The 26,122-nt window shown below is 40.2% G+C and overlaps 2 protein-coding genes across 5 annotated transcripts in view; one reads left to right on the top strand and one right to left on the bottom strand.

Moving 5' to 3' along the window:
- IFT88 (intraflagellar transport 88) overlaps positions 1-6,960 on the bottom strand; it is a 42,520-nt gene extending 35,560 nt beyond the window's left edge. The window contains exons 1-9 of one of the 4 annotated variants that reach the window (XM_038144934.1): positions 6,635-6,960; positions 5,921-6,014; positions 4,893-4,955; positions 4,711-4,767; positions 3,839-3,892; positions 3,375-3,438; positions 3,223-3,298; positions 2,180-2,270; positions 1,003-1,107 (exon numbers count right to left, since the gene is read on the bottom strand). In XM_038144934.1, coding sequence (XP_038000862.1) covers positions 1,003-1,107; positions 2,180-2,270; positions 3,223-3,298; positions 3,375-3,438; positions 3,839-3,892; positions 4,711-4,767; positions 4,893-4,955; positions 5,921-6,010 — 600 coding nt within the window. In that variant the 5' untranslated portion in view covers positions 6,011-6,014; positions 6,635-6,960. Of the gene's footprint in view, positions 1-1,002; positions 1,108-2,179; positions 2,271-3,222; positions 3,299-3,374; positions 3,439-3,838; positions 3,893-4,706; positions 4,768-4,892; positions 4,956-5,920; positions 6,015-6,522; positions 6,555-6,634 lie in introns of those variants that run through there. The other 3 variants (XM_038144926.1, XM_038144942.1, XM_038144951.1) reach the window with 3 other exon arrangements.
- Positions 6,961-12,485: 5,525 nt separating this feature from the next.
- CRYL1 (crystallin lambda 1) overlaps positions 12,486-26,122 on the top strand; it is a 49,338-nt gene continuing 35,701 nt past the window's right edge. The window contains exons 1-3 of the mRNA XM_038140544.1: positions 12,486-12,517; positions 15,182-15,289; positions 22,285-22,411. Coding sequence (XP_037996472.1) covers positions 12,486-12,517; positions 15,182-15,289; positions 22,285-22,411 — 267 coding nt within the window. The remainder of the gene's footprint in view (positions 12,518-15,181; positions 15,290-22,284; positions 22,412-26,122) is intronic.

The raw sequence follows: 26,122 nt of genomic DNA, 5'->3' as shown, positions 1-26,122 counted from the left end.
TTTAATGTTCCTTTGTTCTTGCAAATTGATACAGAGGAAACAAATTTAAAAGCTACTTATTCTAGATAATTATTTTTATTTTTGTACATATTTTGTACATAATTTTGTACATATTTTTGTACATTACTAGCATTCAAAGTTATGTTACATGGGCCTTAGACCTAAGTAAACACAGTATTATAATGCGAGGTTATAAAAAAATATTCATACAAGATAAGTCGCAGAAACTGTGTGTAATTTATGACTCCCAACATGTGGAAAATGGTCCTAATGCTTGTGGTCACTCAGTTTAGAAGGGGAGAACTTTTCCAAACTGCTGTTTCACAAGAGAAGTTCTGTTGGTGTCAGGTAAAATAGCTCTGCATTTTTTCCACAGCTTTACTCCGACCTTCATGGTAAAATTAATTACCAGGTCTGCCTAATTCAATATATTAATTGTTAATAATTGTCTCTACAGCACTACTTGGAGTATGAATTTAAATATCTCTCAAGCATTTTTATGCATGTTGCACACTTTAAAAAAAAAAAAAAAAAGGAGTTTACTATTTGAAAACCAGAGTGTAAATCTAGATACCTGCCTTAAGATTCAGAAATAATATTATATCAAATTTAATGTAACACATTCTTGGTCACTTTATGGTTCAATTTAAAGGCAGCATCTTATCTTTCCTGTTTTGTTTTCTCCTCTTGGCATATTACACTCTCTAGGCTATTTATTTCTGAAATACAGGGTCTGCATCTGCTGTGTTTTGACATGCAGGTTTTACATGTGAATAAATATCTGAAATACATATTCACAGAAATTCTTCTCAACATAGACTACGTGGTTTCTCTGGCATTTGAGATTGCATGGGAATGGACTTGATGACATGAATGGATCCCCTCTGTACACTGCCAGAAGCATTACAACACAGACACACATACACTTCAGGAAACACTGACATTTCTCCTCAGATGGTTTTTTAGCAACTTTTCAGTCACTGAAGATTTCTAAGCACTTACAGTGTAAGTGAGGTCTAAGTTGATACTTTCTGGAGGAGCGATTTGTTCTCGTTGTCTCAACAATTCTCTTTCCTGTCTTCCAGCTTCTTTTGCTTTCTCCAGAGCCTTAAACAAAATACTAGAATTTAACAGTGCCTTGGATCTTACAGACTCATGATGATAAAATACATTCAAAACAAGTATGAAGAGAATACACTCATGTCTGTTTTCTTTGGTTTACAGGTTGCACCAAATGCCTGAAAAAAGGACTATAACTCACCAAGAGTTTTTAATTAGCACTAAGCAGGCATACAGTTATCTAAGTCTGCTTAGCTGTGTAATTATGTACCTGATCATAATTGTCTGCAGATTGGCATCAATATCCTTTGTACAAGTAACACTTTGGGTCTAGCAAATGCCATTAGCAGTCCTGTGTGCCTCCACAAGGGTACAATGATTAAGAAAGTAATGGTTACTACTCAAGGTGGCTATTTGGAAGCCAGTGGTAAGTATGTCAAGATATAGTTTGATTCCTAGACCTTTTTATAGGAGGCAAATCCAACTTGGCTATTTTACAGATAAAGAGTTCACAACTTTGATGACTTTCATAGGAAAATGGATATTCTGCTGGACTTGTCAGAAACAAACATCTTATAGGACCCTTGGAGTCATCTGACACAATCTACATAAGAAACAACCCTTTGACATCAAGACCATTCTTGAGCATATATGAAAGAGGCTCAGGAAAAACTAAAAAAATAGATTGGTTAATTAGCCACTCCTACGTGACACAACAATGCTCTAGTATCCTCTATAACAGAACAAATACATTCACACTATCCATCAGAAATAGTTCCTTACCCATTTGATCATACCTAGGAACTGCCAAATGCTAGCTAGCCTGGGCCAGAACTGTGCCAGCACAACTAATCCATCAGACCCGTCTGAAGAGGTCAATGGACACAGGGGGAAGGGAATTTTTGTAACACTGAAATCTTAACAAATATATATGCCAGAAATATAGCTCCTACTTTTTTTTTTTTTTTTCAGCAAAGCAAAGTATCACTAGACTAGAAGAGTCATAATAAATTTAGAACTAAAATTATTGAAATAATTTTAAACATTTGACCGCAAGTCATTTTGAAACATCCATCTATGCAAATTACAGCAGAAATGAAGTGAAAGTCAGAAAAACTACCAATTTCAAATCTCCACAGCTATTGGCAACACAGCTTTCTTCAACCAGTTCATTCACTTTTTTTTCCAACTGCCTCATCTTCTCTTCTAAACTAAAACAAAAATAACAACAAAAGGATTAACACTAAAGTAACGCAACAGCAAACACTAAGCTTTTACACATTATATTCTCAATAAAACAACACAATGATGTATCACATGTCACAACTAACTGGTTTTCTCATCAAAGAAAGTATTGTGTGAAACTCTGCCTAGAGAAGATAGTCCAAAGATTTCACATTCACACCTTAATTTGAGAACAGAGATCGAAGAAAACATAAACCCTCTTACAAGAACAGTACAGACAGGCAGATTTCACAAATCAAATTTGTTCAGAAGTAACTAGAAAACAGCAGATGAGCTTTCATATCAAACACTAATGAAATGAAGTATCACATTAATAGCAATTAATTGAACTTTTATTTGCGTACATAATTCTAAAGCACTGCTTGCAAATGCAGATTATAACAAAAAGTTGTGGTTCTTCTAGACTTTTTCCACTGCTAAAAAACCAAACATTTCAGTAGGATTCCCTATTCCTGTATAGCTATTTGGTACTGAAAAACTCAAGGATTTTCTGAGCAAACTCCCCAACATTCACACCAGCCTGCAAGTTTCAGCTCAAGTGCTAATCTCGGAGTGAACAGGAAGAAAGAGCAGGCAACTTCCCCTAGGTTCTTCCCAAAAAGCTGCAAGAATCATGGTATGCCTTGCCTGTCACACACACTTCCGTGGTCCTGCACAATTCTGTGTATCACAGTGCTTGTGTGGCAAAACAGCTACACTCAGGCTGCTGAGCGAGTCAGAACCAGAAATCACTGAAATCAGATGCTCCTGAAAGTCAGCCAAACACATGCACAAATGTTTGTGGCATTATTCCACCAAGTTCAGAGTTTTGGCCCCTCAAGGTTTTTGTAACTGTCTGGATGTTTTTAAACCCTACACACAGCTGGTTTTCTGTTGCTGCTAATGCTTTGAAAGAATGTAATGCAGAACCAAACAAACCTGTCTGAAGTTTTCTTTTCCAGAGGTGAAGCAGGACCTCTTGGTCCTGCTTGGCCAAGAGGATCAAATGAAGAACCTGAAAAATTAACAGAGTCCTGAAAACTGTAAAGTAACATCTCCCTGTGGCAGCTGGTGATTTCTACAAACCATACCTCTCACAGCTGCTTTAGTGTAACCTGCAGCTTGCACTGCTGTCATCGGTCGAGAAATCCCATCCTCAAATAAAGAAGAAGATACATTAAAATAATCCCACAAAAAATTATGTTGTAGACAATACAGACATAATTACATATTTTAAATCTATTTTTATATATTCCATAGATATTATTTTAAATCTATTTTTATATATTCCATAGATATTATTTTAATGACAAATTGTTTGTTGCATGTCAGTAAGTGTTAGAAACTACTAGGTTGTTATTGCTTCCAAATCTGTGCTCAAATGAAACACATCACTACCCTCATGCTTTCTGACAGTACTATGTTCAAGAAAGAACAAATTAAAAGTGTAGTAATTTGTATTAATTCAATGAACTTCTAAATACTTGTATCTAACACTTACCAGAAAAATTCATTGCTCTAAATGAATAGAAAATGTAAATATTGGAACCTTTACCTGTATAGTTCCTGTCATGGGTCTTCCCATAGATGAAGTTAAAGTTGCCTTTGACTACAAAAATAAGTGTTTGAAATTGTCATTCACAAAGCATAAGACTCCTGCATACTGTCTTCTCAACACTAAATTTTGAAAGTTGAGCTAACTCTCATGTAAGTTCATAGCAAAGTTCTCATTTATGTTACTCATATGCAATATACTGCCAGTTCCTGGCAGACTTAAAGATGTTGAATGCTTCAGTTAGCACAAATTCACAACACAGGTTTTTTATGTATTTGGATGCTTCTGTCAGCTTTTAAAAAGAAGTACATAGAAAATAATCTGAGGCAGCATACTTTCTATTATTAAATTATTGAAATTGCTGCCTTGAAACTGAACAAGTAATTTGGACAAAATACTTCAGTAAAACTGTGTGTAGAGCAGATATAATCTGGCACTGTATTAATCTCTTAAGTTATATTTTCATGCAGATTTATTTTATCAATATATTTAAGAACACATCTGATTCAACTAGAGATGTTTCAGAGCCCATATTCTTAAGACTTGATTTCACCTTAACTTCCAGAAAACTTCCCCAAGCCCTAATGACAACCTGTTCAGTTCCCCCTGCAAGTGAACCCAATTAATACCCTGGAATCTAATGCCTTACGCAGCACAGAAGATTTGCAGCATGGCTCAGGAGAAAAGAAAAACAACCAGTAAGCATGCATTGACCAAGTGCAAAATTGTGAATTAAAAACAGTGAACAGAGGCAGCTCACTGGAATCTAAATTCTTAATTTAGAAGGGCTCACTTTGTGCATGGCATTAAATGGTACATTTATATTTTGTAAATGACATTTTCATTAAGAATACAACAGAACAAAAACCTGCCCCAAATCCAGTAGCTAGAGGTCTTGGACTTGATGTACCAGGAATTTTGGCTGTCACCTGGGTGGGGAAAAAAAAAGAACCAAACAAAAAAACCCCGCCAATTAAAATCTGTATGTGTCAATTATCAGTGTTTCTACATAGTAAGATCTACATTAATGCTCACTGTTTTAAGAGGTACTTACAGGGGGTCTTCTTCCATGACTTGTTCTTGCTGCCTGTTGAAAAGCTACATCATTTTCTAAATCCTAGAAAAGATAAAAACATTAACTCTTTTAAAACCACAACACCCAAACTCACAGTTCCACAATCTTCAGACTACTGAAAGCAGATTGGTAACTAAATCAAAAATTCTTCACAAAACACTTGAAGATAACTGAACAACAGGGTTTACTGACAATAAATTACGATTATATTATTTGTCTATCTTTTTTGGTATTTAGATTAGGAAATGTAAAAACTTGTTATTTTCTAAAAACACAGAGGAAAGAGAGCTGAAGCCATAAAATATAACATGAATTTTTTTTCCATTCAAATGCTCTTATCAAATACTTACACTCTTTCTGAATTTTGACATTAACAACTGCAATGCAAGATATTTCATGTCTCTCAGGTTCTGCAACAACTCCCATGAATTGAGTACTGGGATTTCACACAAGATGCCAAGTCTTGCTAGTGGGTTTGGACCAAATTACACCACTGGAGCGTCCCAACTCCACCAAACCAGCAGTTATCCAAAAGTGGTCTGCAGGGCTACTTGAAGACATCCCAGATGCTCTACCCAGATGCACAGAGACCTGCAGGATTCCATTTTACTGTGAGCTCCTCCAGCAGCAGCACAGGAAACCAATGACCTACTGACCACTCAGGAGCCTCCTTTGTCAGAAAACTTGCTGCTGCTGCACACAGCCTGGGAAAAACCACATTGAATGTGCCTACAAACAACTATGATTTTATACTTCAAAAATGCCAACCATTACAGCATCTTAGATCTGTTGAGATCTTCACCAGTACTTTGTTGGAATAGAAAGCTATTAAAGAATTAACTATTCAAGAAGATCCTGAGAAACTTCAGATGTTTCTTGCTAAATGAAGTAAATTTCACTTCAAAGCAGTTGTAAACTTGTACGTTATTGTACCCATAAATTCTTATCTTATAATTCTAATTTAAAATCCTAAGTATGGGAAAGGTGGGAAACAGTAAATATTTTACCTCTGTGTCAAACATGGGATTATAATCATTGTAGCCAGAATAGAGATCATCTTCATTATTCTCAGGAGCCGGATGCACGTTTTGCATCATTTTTCTGTGAAACATTTAACATGCCAAATGTTATCTTGGTGGTTTTATATCAATATTTTAAAATGCAAAATATAAACAGCAGTAGTTTCATTAGTCATAAAAACTAGGACTCACCTATAAACAATACTAAATAGCACCATTTAATGGATTTATATTTTTGTTTATACTTATATCAGTTATGAAAATTGTTTTAAAGGTATTTATCATTAAAACTAAATGATAATAAGTAATCACATTACTACTTCTAGAACGGTATCTTTCCACTGTTAGCTAACTCATGTTTAAGACAACTAATTTTCTAAAGTTAGTCTTTATAGGCCAAACCATAGTAGTTAGTCTAACGAAAGGTACTTAATCTTGCTTTGAACCTTCCCTTCCGCATTCCAAGATCAACATAGCTACAATTATGAAGCCATTTCAATTAAAACGGGTTTTAGAAGCTAGTATTAAAGAAGCCCGTGTTCCAAAGTCTTTCTCCACCAGTATTTTCCTACCTAATACGGTGGGTTCACCTTTCGCTCACGGAAGGCAGACACTAAGGCGCATCACTTTCCCTGGCTACCTGTCTTCATAAAAACCTCAAGAAGGCAACGTTTGCTTTCATCGACAACATGAAGTACGTGCCCTTCAGCAAGCAAGCCTCAGCCAGGACGAAGCGCACGGCTTCTCAGCAGCGGGAGGATGAGGAGGATGAGGAGGATGAGGAGGATGTTCCCCGTCGCTTCCCCGCCGTGCGCGGTGCCCCGCGGCCGAGCCGCTCCCGCCGCGGCTTCCTCCAGCCGGGAGGAAGCGGTCCCCACCGCGGTCCCCACCCGGCGATGAGCGCCGCAGCGGGGGCGGCTCAGGGCACGGGCAGGACCCGCTCTCGGCTCGCCCGCGGCCGCGGCCCGCTCGGCGCTCGGGCCCGGCGTTGCCCGGGACACGGCGGCGCTCCCCGCATGCACCGCGGCCGGGCGGGGCGAGGCGCGGGCGGGCGGGCGCTGCCGTGAGGGGCGGCCGGGCTGGGCCTTGTCGCTCGGGGAAACGGAGAGTGGCCCCTCGCCTCGCTCGTGGCAGGAAAACTGCTGGAAAAGTCCATCAAACGCCTGAACGCGCGCTTCATTTCCAATCCAGTCGCAATCCAAAAGGTCACATTTTTTTTCCAATGAGCTGAGAAATGTGCTCTTAAAGCTGAAAGGCTCAATTAAAAAATAAAAAATAATGCAAAAAAGGAAGTTGTTAAAGTTGCTAAAGCTTCCTGTATGCCATAGCCTCTGAAACTAAATTTGAAAAATAAAAATCCCTAATGTCTTATAAAAAGATGATTCTCCCTGCCATCTTTACTACTTTCTCTTAGTGTTTTGAAACTCTGACAAATGTCAGTTGGTTTGCCCATGGCAAATCATTATAGTCTGGTGAAAGTTTCCTATGCCTAAATGGAAAACAGAATAGAGAAGGGATCTCTGAACATACCTACAGTATTTTTGCGAGAGAAAACATTTAATGAAACCAGTTGTAACCCCTACTGCCTTATGCCACTAGCATACGAAAGCTGCAGAACCAATATACAGTACAGTCAGAACACCTTTTTTATGGTCAGGGATTGTGCGCATTATGCAATGTCAGGGTCTTCTGCTGCTCACCTTTCAGCCTCAAAGTCCTTTCTGAAAAGATAAGTGCAGAGAACGAGTGAAAGGTCTTTCTACTCTGGCTCCCAACAAGAGAAATAAAGATAACATGAGGAATTATTAAGACATTATCACTTCTTGCATTAACCTGTTCACATGCCATGCATGAACCACTTTCACACAGAAACTTGAGACTTGTGACCTTTGGACATGAGAATCTTTATACCTGAATTTTCTGGAGTACAAGTAGTTTGCAGAATAACAGACCTAGAGTGGGAAAAGTTTTCTAAACTTCATTACTTGCCACAAATAATAAACTTCAGCATAAGAAAAATATATACATTTATAGCCTCTCTTTTTCTGCCTGTTATGTCTGTCATTATATATGACTCCTCATATATAATTGAACCTGTGGTTTTTAGATTTTTCTTATTGTCCCCAGATGCATTAATATGTACCTGAGCAATAGGTAGATTGTGTGGTAATAGATCTAGCTCTCCTATCCAGCCTGGGGACCTGGGCATACTGGTGCCCAGCACTATTCTGACGTTTCAGCCCAAATTTCTAGGGCAGTGAAAAGAAGGCACTGTGTAAAGGTGGCAGTGCATCTAATTTGTAAATGAGGTGGTGCCAAGGCAACCCTGGAATCTGACCATGTTCCTATTGTCAAACTTCCTTACCCTCCAAAACTGGGTGTATACACTCAGACTTAAGTGGCCCCTGGCCTGTATGGACTCTGTCCATACTGGGAACATGCCCTGGCCCAGGTCCTGAGACCTTGCACTCCAGCTGCTACTTTTGACATACTCACAAGAATATGAGAGTCTCAATGACTTTGCTCATGTTTCAAAAAGCTGTGTCAATCGACAGGGTTGAGGCTTTTTTTTTCTGGTGCTATGAAGTATAAATACATCTTAATACATAAAGATTTCACACAAACCCTCAAAATCTCAGGATCCTTTGTAGCAACACAGGGCCTTACTCATGGATTGTGATCATAAAACATCATCTCACATGATGATGCTTCAGTAAGAAAGCCTGTAATGGTGTAAGATAATGTAATTGTCTTTTTTGGCTAAATCCAGAAGGCAACCTAGAAAGTGAAATTGCCCAAAAAAAAACCCCCAAAACCAAAAGAGTAAATTTAGTATCTACTCTAGTCCAAGTAGCATTGTGTGCTTTAAATTCCTGATCATTTTAAGTTGGATTAAACCACGACTGTCACTAAATGCCCCACGTCACTCCTCTGACTGGCATCAAGTTACATACTTGTGCAGCTGAAGCAAACTGCTAATCTGATGAGGTTTACCTTCAGTCACTATTCAAGACATCAAGTACCTGATCCAGTGAATTCAGTGAAAATTTAGGACAGATTAAAGAAACCGTGAAGCTATATTCTTAAATAGGAATTTCTTTGCCTTTCCATACATGGTGTATCTATCTTTTTCCAGTAGTAATTTTGCAAATAAGCACTCAGACAAACTATTCCAGGACCTACTAATTTGGGTTCAGAGGTTACTTGCCACAGTCTGCCTGTTATAATTGCTGTTAGTGTGTACCTTACCCTTGCTCTGCCAGTTGAACTGTTCATCTGATCAAGCATTGATTGCTGTTTTTCTGAATTGAAAATGTAATTCTTCCACTGTAATCTTTAAAAAAGTAATTTTCTAGTACTGAATTCTGGACTGACCAAGTGTTAGGGATTTCCTGCTGTCATGCAAAAACTACTCAAGTAGTTCGACTGTCACAAACAGTGAAGCTGCATTTAACTGCTCCTCAGGGAACGAATGCATCTAGTCAGCATACAATTTGAAAACAAAATTAATGGAAGAACCTCATTATGAATGATACATATGTTACAAATAATGTATATAAAACTGTAGAAAATGTGAGTTGGAAGGGATCCACAAGGATCACTGAAGTCCAACTCCTGGCCCTGCACAGGATACCCCAAGGATCACACAATGTGCCTTTCTTTGTTGTACCTTATGTTGTAGTTTGGGTTTAAAATGCATTTGCAACAGGAAAATAATTTTCTTAACAGGTATTTTTACTATTGAACTATATAATTCTATCTAGTTTTGCTGAATTGTGCTTTAGTAGCATCTACTTTACTACTATTTATTTTCTTATTCCTTCAGATTGCTTTTTTAAGAATCAGCATTTTAACAAAATTGGTAGTATTTGCATCGAGCCATCTGCACTTTGAAAGACCACCCAAATTAACAGCACAAACTACGAACAATAATTAAAATGATAGTTTTAATTTTAACATCATTTCAATACAACCACTAGTTATAACACTGTAAGCAAACCATTAGTTAAAACTCTACAGGATAGCAATAAAGTTATTAATTAAAGCTATCTTTTTAAGGCATTATACTTCACGAACCATTAGGAATGTAGTAGCAACAGATCATAGTCCATTACCAAATAAATGTATTTGCTGGTTGCTCTAGTGAACAAGTGATCTATTAAACAGATCTAATACTTAACAAATGTGAACTATGCCTCTGTTTTTATTCCACACTAAAAGCTCAGGCTAGCGCTCTCTGTATTTTAAAAGCATACCATTCCTTTATTTTCTCCAAGGGGAAATTGACATCTCCTTCATATTATGCATCCCCAAGGCTCAGAGTTAGTGAGAGTTATTTCCCCTTAATTATTACACAACCCTTTTATACCATTCTGCGTCTCCTGTGCGCTAAACCCACCCCTCTGTGGCCAGTAGCAGATTTCAGCCCTGCCAGTGGGGCAGCAGTAGAGCATGCTCCATAGAAAAAGACTAAAAACAGAAGGATCAACTGTGCAGCTCCCAACACAATTCAAACTCTACACCTATTTGGCTTTGAAGAAAGAATACATATGCTGGTGAGGGCATGCCTGCTGCCAGTACAAGCCCTACTTTTTATTCTCTAATGGAGCCCAAGTCTTTTCACCATGTTATTGGTTGGTTATGGTTTTTGATGTTTCTGGGCTTACAGTACCTTCTGTCTTTTCCATGTGAATTGCAGAAGAGGGAGAAGAATCACTGTCCCTAACTTGTGTTGGCTGCAAGAACTGGGCCTAAAACTCTTCTGCTATTACAGAAAAATTAAACTTGTACTTTGTTTTTAAGTCATATTTTCTTCCTTTGACTTACACTTCTGGGAATTTAATTATCTATATACTTTTTTTCTTCTTGCAAATTTCTCTCTCCTCTTTTGATCTTGTTTGGACTTACCAGTGTGTCTGATCACTGCAGATGCTGGGGAATATGGCTGTGGTCATACCCTAGTTTTGATTAAGTAATGTAGAGCTATGGGGCTTTGTCACTAATATATGGATAAGAATAATAATAATAACAACAATAATATAGTTCATATTTAATTGCCATAGACTTGTTTTGTTCACCCCCAGAACTAAAAGGCCCTGTAATTGTTTTTATCACAGCTGTGATTAACTCTAAAACCCTTGCGGTTACACTCGGAACTTTTAATTCTCTGAATCCACTTGAATATCTGCAATTGCTTTTGTCTCTTAGTCTATTGCTGATGACAAGTAAGGTATAAATACACGTCTCAGGAGGTCAAAGAGTATTAAAATAACTGATAGGTACTTCTAAATGGAAGTGATGGTAAAGTTGTTCTGAAGACCATTTTTCTCAAGCCCAGGTGACATTACTTTTATGTTCTAGGAACTTACCGTTTTTTTTTTTTTAACTAAAAACCTGAGTTCACAAAGTAAGTGTGCATCATTTGCTTCAGTTATCCTCTGTCTATACAAAGGTTTAGAACATGTTTAGAACCTGTGCCAAGTCATGCCATTTTGCGTTAGTCTTCAAGGGAACAAAATTGGTACTTGCTAAAACCTAAAAATGCTGCTTTCTACACCAGCCTACATAAGCCCTGAGCAGCACGACTGGCACAGCAATCTACACTCTTTTGTCCCACTGCCTCAAATCTTCCCATGGCCAAGTTTACTGCCACTTTGCTCCACTAACACTTCCCAGCTATTGGCATATCTCAGATTACATGGGTGGTGTTAAGGTCAGGAAGCCAAGGAGATAATAGTTTGGTTTTCCACCTGCTATCTGTTGAGCAGTCTTCATGAAGCCTTTAGGAATATATATAATTTTGACTTCTCCATGTCGTTGTTGAATGTGATTGGAATTAGCAGAGTGCCAGTGAGCGGGCAGATGTACCAAATTATTACATTAGCCTTATTTATTTTTCTTGGAAAGTAGGAGAAATGATAAGCTGAACAAACTTTCAAATGATAGCCGAACAAAGGTTCACTGAACTTCATCAGTAACTATCAAACCTTTATTCTGGGTTCGAATGTACTTTTCGACTGTTTGGGTTTTTAATAGAAAGACAAGAAAAAAGTATTAACTGGATATATTAAGAAAATCTTTGATTTTAATTAAGCATTTAAAATGTTTCGTTTTCTCTCCGTGCCCGGGGAGTTGAGGGGCGGCACCCGGGGGCTGCGGCCATGGGAGCCGCCCCCGGCCCCGGGCAGGCTCGGCCCCGGCCCCGGCCCTGGGTAGGCTCAGCCCCGCCCCGGGCCCGCCCCGGCCCCGGGCAGGCTCGGCCCGGGGAGGCTCGGCCCGGGGAGGCTCGGCCCCGGGGAGGCTCGGCCCCGGGGAGGCTCGGCCCCGGGCAGGCTCGGCCCGGGGAGGCTCGGCCCCGGGGAGGCTCGGCCCCGGGGAGGCTCGGCCCCGGGGAGGCTCGGCCCGGGGAGGCTCGGCCCCGGGGAGGGGGCGGCCGCGGAGCCAATGGGCGGCCGTGACATGGCGGGAGCCGCGGGCGGGGCGGGCCCGCACGGGGCAGAGGTGGCTCATCCCGCTGCCTATCCCGTATCTCCCGGTCGCGGCGGCCGCAGGCATGGAGCCCTCGCAGGTCACCATCATCGGCAGGTAAAGCCCCTCGTCGCCCGCGGGCGGGGACAGGGCCCCAGGGAGGAGGTTCCTGTAGGACGGATGCCCGCGGCGTGCGAAGGGGCTTGGGCGCCGTCTCCCGGCTCGGTCCGGCCTACGGGGAGGGGGTTTGGGGACTCAGTGTTGGGTACGGCCCTGCCTCGGCTGTCCCCGCCGCTGCAGCTGTCGGATGTGTCAGCGAGGTGCTGGCTCGGGGCGGGCGGTGGCTTTTGCCCAGCCGCGGGGGCGCGCTGCTGCTGGATCTCGGGAAGTGGGGGGGATGCACCTGCTTGCCTCTACTCAGAGTGCCTTTTGTTTAAGCCCCTGCCAGATCTGTGCTACTGTAAAACAAATAGCGAACAAACATCTTTACCGAAGTAAGTCACTCTTTACGTCTGAAAGGCTGCAGTCCCTTTTCATAGCAATGCCTTGTGTGTGTGTAAGTGCAAGAGGAGTGGAGAGATCCAAGCACAGCTTAACGTCCTGTTTGTCAGCTACGTCGGGAAACTCCTAAGTTGGTCTTAAGACACTTCTGAAGTAATATTGACTTGCCACAAAAGTCAGCAGTATTTCTGGCTTGTGTGGGAACGCATTGTTTCATCCTCTCATTGAGCGGAACCTGAAGTTCTTTACTTGAGCAAGAGTCAGGAGGGGAGAGAGAGCAGGAGCGGGATAGTAACAGTCCCCTGCGCACGACTGTACCTTGGTGCTACAAGTGTGGGCTGGAGCCAGCTTTATTAGCAAGACCACTTGAAGCCTCAGGATGGGAGTTTGGCTGCTGCTGTGTGACGCTGACCAAACCAGCTCCTACTGCTGGTACTCAGGGAAATTTTGTTCGCTGTAGGTGTGTCTGAAGGGTCAGGAGAGTTGGGCTCTTGCCTGCTGTGGCTCCTGTGGCACTACTGCAAGTTGTGTGAGCAGATCTGGTTGTTAAGACTTTATCTATCACTGGGCCCAAAATGACAGCACTTAAAGTGTCAGAAAGCACTGTCTTGGGGTGAAATATGCTAACATCAGGTTGTGATGATGCTGTCATGTACAATGCAGTAACAGTGCAGGCCTGATACCTACCATCAACTTACTTTGTGTGCTCTGCAGTTCAAAATAAAAATCCCACAATCCTAAAAGCCTGTATTAAAGAAATCGTTTTGGTGTTTTAAAGAAATTTAATTTAGAAGTGCAATTTAGAAAATGCTGCTTTATAAAGATACCAGTAGCTCAGATATGCTTATGTCAAGTTGAAGTGATTAAAATGCTTTTATTTTATAAATACTCGTTAGCCAGGAGACTGCAGTAGCTTACAAACCTTGACCATGCCTATTCTGTACGTTTGTTCTGTTGCTTGCCTCAGAATTAATGAACTCTGGGCTTACAACAGAGAAGTTGTTTATTTTTACTTTTAAATGGTAGGTTTTGAGAGAGACCTCACTGTCTGCTTAACAGCAGTAAGTGCAAAACGTCATTTATGTCCCAGTTATTTCCACTGATTCCTGCTATTTCCTGAAACTTCCTGTTTTGATCCTTTTTTAAAAAATGTAGTTAAACTAAAGGCTGAGCATGTTCCTGTTTTTTCTTCCTTCTTTACTCATCTGACCTATTACTTTATCTCTGACTTTTGCTCCCCTTTTAATCTTTTATTGATGCCCTAATGGCCTTGAATTTTTCAGTGGCCTTGATGTTTTTCAGACATCACTAAAGTTTAATGCTGCAAATGCAGTGATCTTGGAAGTGAGAGGAAATGCATGTAATTATCAAAATCCCCACTGTAACAATCATGGATCTTGAGTTCTGATATTGTCTCTGTTATGGATTTTTTTTCCCCTAATATTTTTGTGATTTCAGGTTACTTAAGCTTGTGACACTGTGCCTTCGTGCTTCCATTTGAAAAGACTGCTGCCTGCTACACATCTAATGAAGTTAGAACCTGCATTGCTTTGAGAGATAATAAAATTGTCAGTTACTACAGATTTCCTCCATGTATTGCTCAGTAATATGATTCACCAAAAGATGTAGGCACACTGTTCCTATGTGTATCCAGCGTGATAAAGTGCTTAATCTAAAAATAATGGTAGTGCTAGAAGTGACTAGGTGGAAAAATAGTACCAAACCCATGCTCAGTTAAGATTTTTTTTTCCCCTTTTCATGTGCTGAGGGCCTGCGACTTCAGTAGCTGGGCCTTGGGTTTTCTGATCACCTCTGAAGCAGGATCCTGCACTCTGGGATCAGTGCACTGCTGGCTGTCCTCAGTCTATGAGCCAAACAGATATTCTTATTTATTTATTTATTTTAAATCTCTTAAATATAAATGCATTAACCAAGTCCAGGTTAAGATTGTGGCTGACAAAACTGTTGGTGATTGAGTCCAGTATCCCAAAGTAGTGGTTCCTCCTATTTGAATTCTGCTCTCCTTTTTCTGTTTTGTGTTGGGTTTTTTCTTCCCCATTATTTTTGTTCCAGCTTTCAGAGAACCTGCTATACACAGCCAGCAAAGGGTATTTTTCTGTTAGAGAGATTTGTTTCTCATCATTATGCAACTGATCTTTTTATCAAATATCAAAGAGTCCAAGCTCTGGTTTGGTTTTTGCAATGCTTTCAAGATCTCCTTCTCCCTGTTAAATGCTGGTTTATTAATTTGCTTTCTTTTTCTTTTTTTCTTTTTTTCAGTGGACTTATTGGTCGCAGCTGGGCCATGGTGTTTGCTGCTGGAGGCTTCAGAGTGAAACTTTATGATATTGCACAAGAGCAGCTAACAACTGCCCTGGAAAATATTCGGTAGGTAACCTGACTTGAAATAACTGGGGTTGGAATGAAACTGTGGGATTTTTGTAATTATGAATGAATAGCCGTATCTTGTTATTTCAGGGAGCACAGATTTTAGGCTTTGAAGAAGGCTGTAACTTGGAAGTACAGGTTAAGATCAGGAGATCTGTGCTTCCAAGTGTCACTGACACTTCTGAAAAGAAATTTAATTTTTAAGTTATTCAAGGTCTTATGTTTAAATTCAATTTTTTAAAATAATGCTTGCCACCATTAGGTTATTTATAGGCTAGGTTTAAAATATATGAGCAGAAGAGTTTTTCCACAGAAAGGCAACAAAGACCCTTTCAAAGAGGAGGTAGGTCAAGTTGGATTGTTGAGAAGCCCTACTACAATTGTTAGCATTTTATAAACTGGTGTTTTTGAGTCCTAGAAGAACAAATTGCTAGTGTCATTGGTCAGTTATAGTTGAAGGAGGAAGCATCTTTAGAAGGAGTGCCAGTTTGAGGGTGTGAACATGACGTCACTCGCACCAGTTGAGTCCCGGAGGCCTCCAGCCCTGTTCTGTTGCCCATGGCACTGTGGCTGAAGCCTCGTGCTTTTGGTACTACAAGAGCTACAAGTTCAAGTCTTGCCTGTCTGCTCCCCTCCCCCAACCTTCAGTGCCAACAAGTTTAGTCACTCTTAACTGGATTCCTTCCAAGTATTTCTCTAACCTTCCCTTGAACTGATATAAATCCTTCTGTGGCCTCCTTACCAAAGGACTTTGTGTTCTGCAAATTTACTGCTCGCTGCGTGAGGAGCCGTTCCCTTGTGTTTGTTTTGAACCTGGCTCCTAAATTACTTTGATTGACACCTAGTTCTTGTGTTAGAAGGAACATGCCTGCTTGATCCTATGCACTCTCTTCTTGCTGGGCCTGAAAATACAGCTTTTATCTACCTGTGAGTGAAGGTGAAAGTACATTTATAAAGTGGTTCTGTGTACAACCTTATGTTGCTGTATCGGCATTTAATGCTGGACTTCAGATGACTTCACAATTAGCATCAACCTAAATGCATCAGCTCTCCCTTCATGATGCCTTGAGTGACATGATGTCAACTTTTGTGTCAGCTGTATGGGGTGTAAGGTGCACCTGAAAAAAGGTTGTGGTGTGTTGCATCCTAATTGCTTTCTGTAACAAGCCTTAAAGCAAACAGGAGTGACTTCAGGAACCCCTCGTAGATCAGTTCAGTTGTTAGAGTTCAGAAGTTAAACAGTATGTGATGTCTAGTGAGATCTACTAAAAAAGGCTTGATAACAGAAGAGTGGGAAAATCCATCTCCTCCTTGTTTTCTTTCCCGGTAGATGTTAGACCAAACATCTCTGTTGCATCACCTAGATGACACAAACTTTTGGGTTTTTTTCAGAGTTGCTGTCATAGTGGTAGCCACAATGAGATTCTGGATTATTAAGTGGCAGCTTTGCGGTGTTCATTACTAAAGCCAGTACTTGCCCCATATTTTTTCTTTTTCTAATAGCAGCGTGAGGATGTTGGCCTTCCAAGGTTTTCAGCTTGGAAACATGAAGCATAGAGTGTCATGTGTAATTGGATAGAGTGCTATTTAAGTGGGTCTATACTGTTGTGTGCCTGTGCGTGTTCTCCTGTAGGAGTTCACAGAATCACCAAATGGGTCGCATTGGAAGGGAGTACTGAAGGTCATCTAGTCCTACCTCCCTGCTCGAGCCGGGTTTTCTAAAGCTCCTTGTATCCAGACAGCTTTTGAATAGCTCCAGAAAAGAGACCCTACAGTCTTTTTGGGCAAGCTGTTCCAGTGTTTAGTTACCTTCACAGTAAAGAAGCTTTTCCTCTTGTTCAGGTGGAACTTCCTGTATTCCAGTTTCTGCCTGTTGTCTCTTGTCCTATTGCTTGGCACTACTGAGAAGAGCCTGGATCCATTTCTTGACACCCTCCTGTCAGATGCCTATAGACATTGTTGAGGTCCCTTGTGTTGTCTCTTCTCAAGGCTGAACAGGCCCAGCTCCATCAGCCTTTCCTTGTAGGAGAGATGCTCTGGCACCATAACCATCTTTGTAACCCTGTGCTGGGCCCCCTCCGGGAGCTCTGTGTCTTTCTTGTACTGAGGAGGCCAGCCCTGGACACAGCACTCCAGATGTGCCTCACCAGGGCAGAGTAGAGGAGCCTTCTTGGCCACAAGGACACTGCTGGCTCATGGACAGCTTGTTGTCCACCAGGCCCCCCAGGTCCTTCTCCACAGAGCTACTTTCCAGCAGGTCACCAGCCTGTGCTGGTGCCTGGGGTTATTCCTCCCCAGGAGCAGAAAAATGCAAAAATCTGCATTTGCCATTGTTGAATTCCAGACAGTTCCTCTCTGCCCATCTCTCCAACCTGTCAAAGTCCTTCTGAAGGGCTGCACAGACCTCTGGGCTATTGGCCACTCCTCCCAGTTCAATGTCATCAGTGAACTTGCTGAGGAGGCACCTGCAACCTTCATCCAAGTCATTGATAAGTTCAAGGCAAGTTCAGTTGAGTTCAAGGCAGGTTTTGCCTTTTACATGAGATGATCTTAACTTAAAATTAACTTGTGTATTTCGGCTGTTGTAACACTCCAGTTAAAAAGCCTCGTTTCAGGAAAACGTAGTTTTCGTGACAAGAATACAAAGCTACACAGTTTCTTCAACCACTATTTTGATGATTGTATCAATCAAGATATGGTCAAGCTTCTTTGCACTCATTTCATAGCAAACAACCTGCAGTAAATCACAATGATTTACTGATGTGATACTTCTGTAAGAGTTGGAGCTTGAGTAGGTAATATGTGCTAACAGGAGAGTAGCAAGGGAATATCTGTCTGATAGAGCCAGCTGGTGACTGGTTCTCTGAACTTGATGTAATTTGCTTTCCTTTTTCCCTCCAAATAGAAAGTAGTTTTAGGGAAGTTTTTAGGCTTAGGGGTTTTGTGGTTTATTTTGTTTTGGTATTGGAACATAGTTATTCCACTCTAGTCTGCAGTCCACAAACTTCTAGTGCATGGAGGTACGACTTATTGGGGAGAAACTGAAGTGTACAGATGACTATTTGTAGTTTCCCTTTTCCAAATAAAATCGGGTTTGAGTAGTAAGCAACACTCATTTTACTTCCAAAAGGAGATGATACTTCTTTGATGGTGGAAGTGATACTTAATTAGTTTATGCTGTTGCCTTTTAGTCTGTTGATCCAGAAGTCATTGCCTTTTATATAAATTCAGAACATCTCAGGGTCTGCTCTAATGGAACAATCTTTTGTTCTGATGAAGAAACAAACTAATGAGCACCTTTATACCACACTGGACCTACTGAATGCATACTCTAGTAGCCTGCCTTGGGAAATGTTATTTTTCATATCCAGTGTGCTTTTTTTCTGCATCGGTGTGATTCTGGTTTGAATGCAAGGTTGCTAAATTTTGAAATAATGAGAATTAGAAAAACAAGTAGTATCCTCTTCCTGAAAGTAGTCCTAAAACATAGGATGCAGAAACGCTTTAGTGTATGCCCCTCTGCCAAAAACAAATTTATGATTCTTGTAATACGTAAACTTTTCTAAGTAGTTACTGTGCTATTGTTTTAAATGTAATTATTCTGCTGATAAAGACTGATTAATTACCCAGCTTACTGGCTTAGTCTTCCAGTCTGTCTTATGTATTACTTTTTTGTATTGGTACTGTATATATCAAGGGCAAAATGCAGCTTGGCTTAGGTCTTCTCTGATATTTTTATCTATCTCCTTTGAGGGGAGAACTTCTAACTAGATGATTCTTTTCAGAACACAGTTTGATATTGAGTGCCTGATGCTGGCACATCAAGCTTGTGCTAAATCATAGGCTTAATTCTACCTTTTGATTTTATCTCTGCCCACCCACCGTGCCTAAAAGTGCAATTAACTAGCTAGGCAAAACTGCCTCACTTGCAGAACTAACTAGAGAACATATTGATAGGCTTTGGAAAAGGATAGATTCCTTCTTTACAAAGGTTCTGTCTGACTGTTCTGTCTGACTGAGTTGAAAATACCTCCAAAAGGAAATGTTGTTTTTTCACCTCATTCCTGTGTGGTAGCCAGTGCCCATGGCAGCTGGAACAAATGATTTCAGTAAGGGTGATTTGTGTAATGACTAAAGTTGTGTTTTGAGAACAATTATGGTGCTCACATTTGCCTGGTATGCAGAGTAACAGGTTGTCCAAGGAGTCAGTGAAATCTTCTTTCCTGAAAGCTTTCCCGCTTGGCTACACAAAACTGACTTGGTCTGTTCTGTCGCAGGCTAAAGTTGAGTGATGTTTTGGTTTGTTCTTGCCATGCCAACTACCCTCTCATTTATCAGACAGCACTAGATGGTAGTGCTTTGACTGCTTAATAGTTCTAGTCTCGGGGCAGCAGCAGCTGGCTGAACTTGTGAATAACAGGGCTGGTGTTTTCTTCTCTTCCTTCCCTTATTGTTAGTGTGGGCAGTGTGGTTGTGATTAAGCAGTCTTAATTCTAGTAAGTATTTGCTGGTTGCAACTGTGTGTGCTGAATACAACTGCCCAGTAGTGGCTGTGGATAAAGGAGAGGCAAGTGGGGTGTTAACAATGAGTTAAGTGTTAACATTGTTTTCAGGGTCCTTCTGTAAAGACTTTTAGAGTAGGATTTGTAACCAGAAGCATCCCAGGCATTTTATGTGATTGGAAATGTTCCCATAGATCGGATGCCTTATCCTGAAGCAAATACTAGCCCAGTTCCCAGAATAGTGCTGACATGGGCAGACAGGTACAACAGTAAAAGTCTGGAGGTAGACAATGCATAAGATCAGAAAGGAAGCAGTATTTTCTTATTGATGTGGATTCTTCATTCTTGAAAGACCTTACAGGTGAAACTCTCTGAGCTGCACATACAGTACAGCTGCGTAGTGAAGCTGTGGATATGGCTGCAATGATCGCAGTCTAGGGTCATCCTAGGGATGAGCTCCTAAAAATTTAGGCTGTCTTCATTAAAAGTCATCCAGCAGAGGTCAGTCGTGCACTGCTCTATGTACAAACCTTTGTGTCTCAATGTGTGTTGAGTATCAGGGAACACTGGTTTCCCACAGTTCTGCAGCGATCTAATACCCCATGGGAATATAAAGATGGTTTAGTGTTTGAAAGACTAAAATTTGTTTGTGGAACAAAACAACCAGAATGGCTATAAGTAGATTGGCAAAAAATAAAAATTTCCCAGGAGGGAAAGCCAAAATTGAAGTAATGCACATATTTCCTACTCCATGTTTTAACTGACTTAAAGGCATGGCTAAGATGAAGATTGGTTATGTTGAAAAGAATGCTTTTTGTTTAGGAAAAAAAAAATCAGTCCAGCCTCAAATTCCAAAGATGAAGATAGTAATTTTGAAGGTTAACTAAGAAATGGTATTCTGGGTGCACAGTGTACTGTTAGCGGTTTATGACAGAAAAGCAGAAATGCAGAATGGTTATCACTAGCAGAGAAGGAAAGATATGAAACAGGAGATGGGTGCTGCAAGCTTGGGGAAGAAAAATAGAAGCTGGATTACTTAGTCTATGACTTTAGCTTTTTTGAATCCCTCAATCACCAGTAATGTACTGTAATTTTGGAGAACCTGGGAGGATAAGACAAATGTAGTATTGCAATGAGAGTGAACAAGAACTTCACGCTCTTCCTCAAAGAAGGAAATAATTCTGATATGATCTCTTCAAACGTAACTTTTGTTTTGTGCGTGTTTTTTTTTGGTTTGAGGTTTTTTTAAGTGTGTGAGCAAGAGTATGCTGTATTTGGGCAAAAACACCGGAGAAATGAACTTCTAATGAATGGTTTGTAAAGAACTTTTGAATTATTTATCTTGCCTCACAAGGTGTGAGGGAGCCAGAAGTTTGGATTCTGTAGCTTAGGGCACCTGTTTCTTTCCAGATGAAGCACTGGCACCTTTAGTGCTAGAAGCCTTAAGTGTTGGATGAAGTCCAACACTGTCCAGCACACTGCATATTCCCTGTGAACTTGGGAAAGGGAGCTGAAGATCCCTGTTTCCTATTCTTTGCCATAAATTGCTTAAGAAGTAGAAGTCTGGGCTTTTCAGCCATCCATTTCCCTGTCCTTAATTAAGTTGGTAGGAAGAATAAAGGATTTTTTTTTCCCTGCTGTATTCATCAGGTCAATTTCCTCATGTCTTCGTGAGGATGAGCAGTTTTTGCTGAATAATAACCAAAGGCTCAGAGGAGTTCTGTCTGGATGAAACTGATGAAAACTGAACCAATTTAACCATGATGAAGACTCCATCAAGGAGCATTAGGCTGATTGCGATCAGACAGATTAATCCCACCTAATTTCTGTGGCCATTGTTCCTCTAAGCAGCTTATAATGGTTTTGAAAAATGGCTTGCTTGTTCTGGATGTTTGAGGGCTTCAAACTGAAGAGACCTTTTCTGAAGAAGTGGCCTGTCCAGTCCCAGCCAGGGTGTGTACTTGAGCATTCATTTCAAGTTTAGTAGCTATTTAAATTTTTCTACACTTGTTCTGTAGACATTAAAAAAACCTCAAAATGTAGTGGCATGGTTTTTAAGAAGGACTCTTGGCTGTATTGAATGTCTTTATTTATTTCTATACTAGTAAAGAGGTGTTCCTACAGTGAGGCTTTGTAGCAAAAGAGCTGTTTGTAAAACTAGATGAAGTTTATTAAAGGGACCTTGCTTCCCATTAAATATGAGCCAAAAAACCCTCTTGATTGTGCACCAGTTAAAACAAATTTGAAGTGGTGACCATCTGACGTCTAGGTGTAAATCTTGGAGCTGTCTGTGCTTGAAGAGAAGAAAAACTTTTGATAAAATGGGGGAGGAAGGAGAAATGACTGAAATGAACCTTTATATTTTTGAATAGAGATGTGTGCAGTGGGATGACAAATAGTGTAGTACATGGTTTGTTAAGAAAATTTTTTTTTAAAATGATGGTGGCTGAACAATGATAAAGCATTTAAATGTGTCTGTGTTGTTTCTGTCAGCAAACAAATGAAAGAGATGGAGAAGTCGGGAGTCCTGAAAGGAGCTTTGAGTGCGGAGCAGCAGTTGGCTCTCATTAGCGTTTGCACAGACCTGAAGGCAGCAGTAGAGGGTGCTACTTTCATTCAGGTAAGTGAAGATTTGCCAACTCCCAGCAAACGCATCAGAAAGACGATTAAAAGCTGTGCTATGCAGTAGGTGGGCACTGGAGAGTTCAACATCATGACCCCATAAGGATAGAGTCATGCTTGTTAAAGTTCTTTCTAGCCTGGTATCCTGACATGGGAGATCATGCCTCTTTTGCAGAATTTCTTACACTAGAGTCTTTGCAAATTTATTCTGAGTAATGGGGGGAGAGGCTGGCAGCTAAGCTGAGAGGGAATTGCTGACCTCCATGTGTAATAATGACTGTACCTGTTAAAAAGATGAATGTAAGGTGAAGGTTGGCAGGAGATTTTTGGGGGACAGATTATCACTTAGGGAACACTACACATTCTAGAGCTGGGTCTAAAATGTATTTTTTCCTCTCTAGGTACCTAGTGAAAGCATGGAGTATGACATGTGGGATGACTGTTCTGACTGTGAGGGAGTGCTGTAGCCAAACATAGCTATCCCAGAGTGCTAGAGTGTTAAAACCAGGGTTGATACATAGGTATGAAATCTGTGCTGCTAAGTAAAATTGGAATGGGGAGCAAACTGAACTGCTAGGACTGATAGTTTGTGGCTGCTTAATTATTAATATGCTCACTGGATTGGACATAGTGCAGAGAATAGGCTAATATGGGATCGTTTCTGGGATAAAGTATGAATGAGTTTTTGTTAGGATTGGCATTTCTACCCTGTATGGCTCCCCAGTATTATTCCAGTGTTGTACCCTTAGCTGTCTCTACATGTATTTGTGCTGCACTCTCGTTTACAACTTACACTGTTTCAGGTTGTAAATTCCCAGTCTGATCAGCTGCAACACAGCCCTAATAACAAATTGAACTGAAAAGAGCACAGATTTCCAGACCTTTTATTCCTCCCAATTTGGTGAGGTGAGGAGGACAGAATGGGAGGCCTGGTGAAGCCTCACACAGAAGTCAAGGCATGAATGTACTCTAGCTTTTTACAGTAGTACACTGTTTTGTGTTCACTCCTTTTCTTCATAGCATGAAACTATGTATTCACCCCTTACTCTTAAGAGTGTCTTACTCTTTCATCACTAATGAGCTTGGAAGTTGTTAGTTTGTAGTATTGTGTTCATGCATGTATTGCCTACTTGTACTGAGTTTAATTTGCAAATTTATAGTCTAATCACTCAGTCTTGTAAAGTCCTTCTGCAAATGCTTGTGGTTGTAATAATGATGGCCAACTTAAATTTCATGAGCTAACTTTCAGGTCATTTATGAACGGATGTAACAAAGGGCACAGCTATCTGTGAAGCAGCATTGGCCAGCCTATTCCAGTGAGTAAGAGCTGACTGTTCTTCCTACCTTCTGCTTGTAAAGGCTGTCTTCTTGTTTCCAGTATTCTCATAGTTCTTGTTTTCTTTTGCTGTTTCAAGAATTTCTTACTACCTGGTATATCCATATGGTGTCCTTACTTTCTCCTGTATGCTACCTGTAAGGATCTGATCCTTCTTAGTGCCAGCTTTGTATCTCTTTAGCATTCTGACTTCTATTTTACCATCTTATTTTGAAGCTGAACCTAGCTGTGATGGAGTTCTTGGGTCTTGTTGCTCTGGCAGGGATGTTGAGTTTTGGTATGCTATTGGTCCCATGAGAGAGGGTCTTTGACAAAATCTTAAGATTTTTGAGCAAGGTCTTGTATGCAATGTTAGATTAAATCAAGGTCCTGCCACTATCAGTTCATTTACAAAATGGGCATTGGGCAAATGTTGCAAAATCAAAGTAATTTCTTTTAGAAGGAACCTGTGGAACTCATTTGGCCCAACCCATTGCAGGACCAACTTGCATCAACTTGCACAGAATTTGTGCAGTTGAGTTTTGGGTAAGCACTTCTGGTCTCTTGGGGTAACGTGTTACAATGTTTGATTGCTGTCATTGCAACTTTTCCTTAATATCTAATTGGAAGTCTCTTCTTGCAACTTCAGTCTCTTGCCTGCTGTCCTACCAGGCTGCACCTCAGAGAACCTGTGTGTTCCTTTCAGGTAGCGGAAGATAGCGGTGTTGTGTTGGTAGTCTCCAAACAGCAACAGTGTACCTGGGGTAACTGCAGCTTTCTGGCACTATTTTATGTTCCATTAGCCCTCTGGATGACTCTAAACATGTAGTTTTTTAGTATATTAATAAAAATAAACAAAATAAACAAATGCACAATGGAAGTGGGCAGGCAACTTCTTTGAAATAGATTTTAATTTTCTCTTGAAGGACGGTGGTGGAATAGTATGAAACAATCTAGGCTCACAGCCTTATTTCAGCAGTGAGCAGACTACTTTATGACTGAACCATGTTAAATTTAAGAAGTGCTGCTTAGTGCAACACTGAATGTGGACGGACAAAATGTACTAATTGTAACTTACGAGCTCAAATGTTCTAACTTTTAGTTACTTAAAAAATAAAATATTGGTTGCATTAATCTTAGTCGAATATAGAGGACTCAATTTCCATGTTTAATGATATAACCTACTGATTAGCTTATTTCAAAATTTTCATGAGAACTCCATTGCTTTACCCTGGATTTTAGTTGGTTAAATCTTAACTTCTTTTCAAATCTGTCCTTTGTAGAATAAGTCCACTTAAAGCTTTAAAAAACTTGTTGATATTTGCCCTCCATGAGTAAATTCTTCAGACAATTGCCTTCTAAGTAGTTTTCATAGGACATAACTTAAAACAGAAGGGATAAAATGGTAAAAAATGGAACTTCCTAAGTTACATCAGTGAAGATACAAATGGGAAAAAGATGCAAGAGATAATTAGAAGGACTGAGAAGAAAAATTATAACAGTGATGTCTTGAACATTTTAAAAGGTTATATATTCTCTCTCCTGAGCATTTTCATGATGTAACTTGTCTTGCTTAGTGTGCTTCACATCAGCTTCAGAAGGAAATCAGTCTGTGTTTTGCTCTCAACCTGAGTATTCACACAAGTTCACTTCTCAGAACTTTCCTATTCTACTTGGAATCACCTATAGGTGCATCACCTATAGCGTGTAGGTGAATGTACGCTGCAAGTTTTTGTATCACTCAAAATCTTCACTTCTGAAATAACTTTTCCATTAGCTGAAAACTCCATGGAGATAAATTAATGGATATGATTGTACTATAATGTTCCTGGCATGGGACTATCATGACTGAGTTAAAAGTTTCTTACTTTTGTGCTCTTAGCTTTCCCGCATAAATACGTGATTACTTTTGTTTTCTGTCTTTATGTGACTATTGGGTACTGAATATCTTAGTTCTCCTTTGAGTATTAAAACCAGATTTTAGTGGATATGTGTCTAGTTCATAAATAAGATAAATTGAAAGAAGTGCAGCACTTGTATGATCTCTTACCACAACACTAGTAAAACAAAACCAAAGGTTTTAAATTGAACAATTTACTAACTGAACAATAAAGTTTGCTAGCTGTCAGAGGAAGATTAGATGGCTAACCATTGCTAAGATCTTACTCTTTACACCTGAGCTGCTGGTGACTTAGAGGGCTGGCTGGGCTGGGCTGGTTGAAGATGGACACAAACGGTCACTGAGAGGTGATCTTTGAACCCGTCTGTTGTGCTGTGACATTGAACAGAACAGACTGGGCAAGGGGATAAAATTAAGCTTTTAACTTACACCTTCTGTTCTTGAAGTATTTATCCTTTTTACTTTTAAAAGAACTCTGCCTAAAAGCCTTAGAA

Source organism: Motacilla alba, chromosome 1 (assembly GCF_015832195.1).
Source record: "Motacilla alba alba isolate MOTALB_02 chromosome 1, Motacilla_alba_V1.0_pri, whole genome shotgun sequence".
NCBI classification, from domain to species: Eukaryota; Metazoa; Chordata; class Aves; order Passeriformes; family Motacillidae; genus Motacilla; species Motacilla alba.
This window is presented reverse-complemented; position numbering and strand designations above follow the sequence as displayed.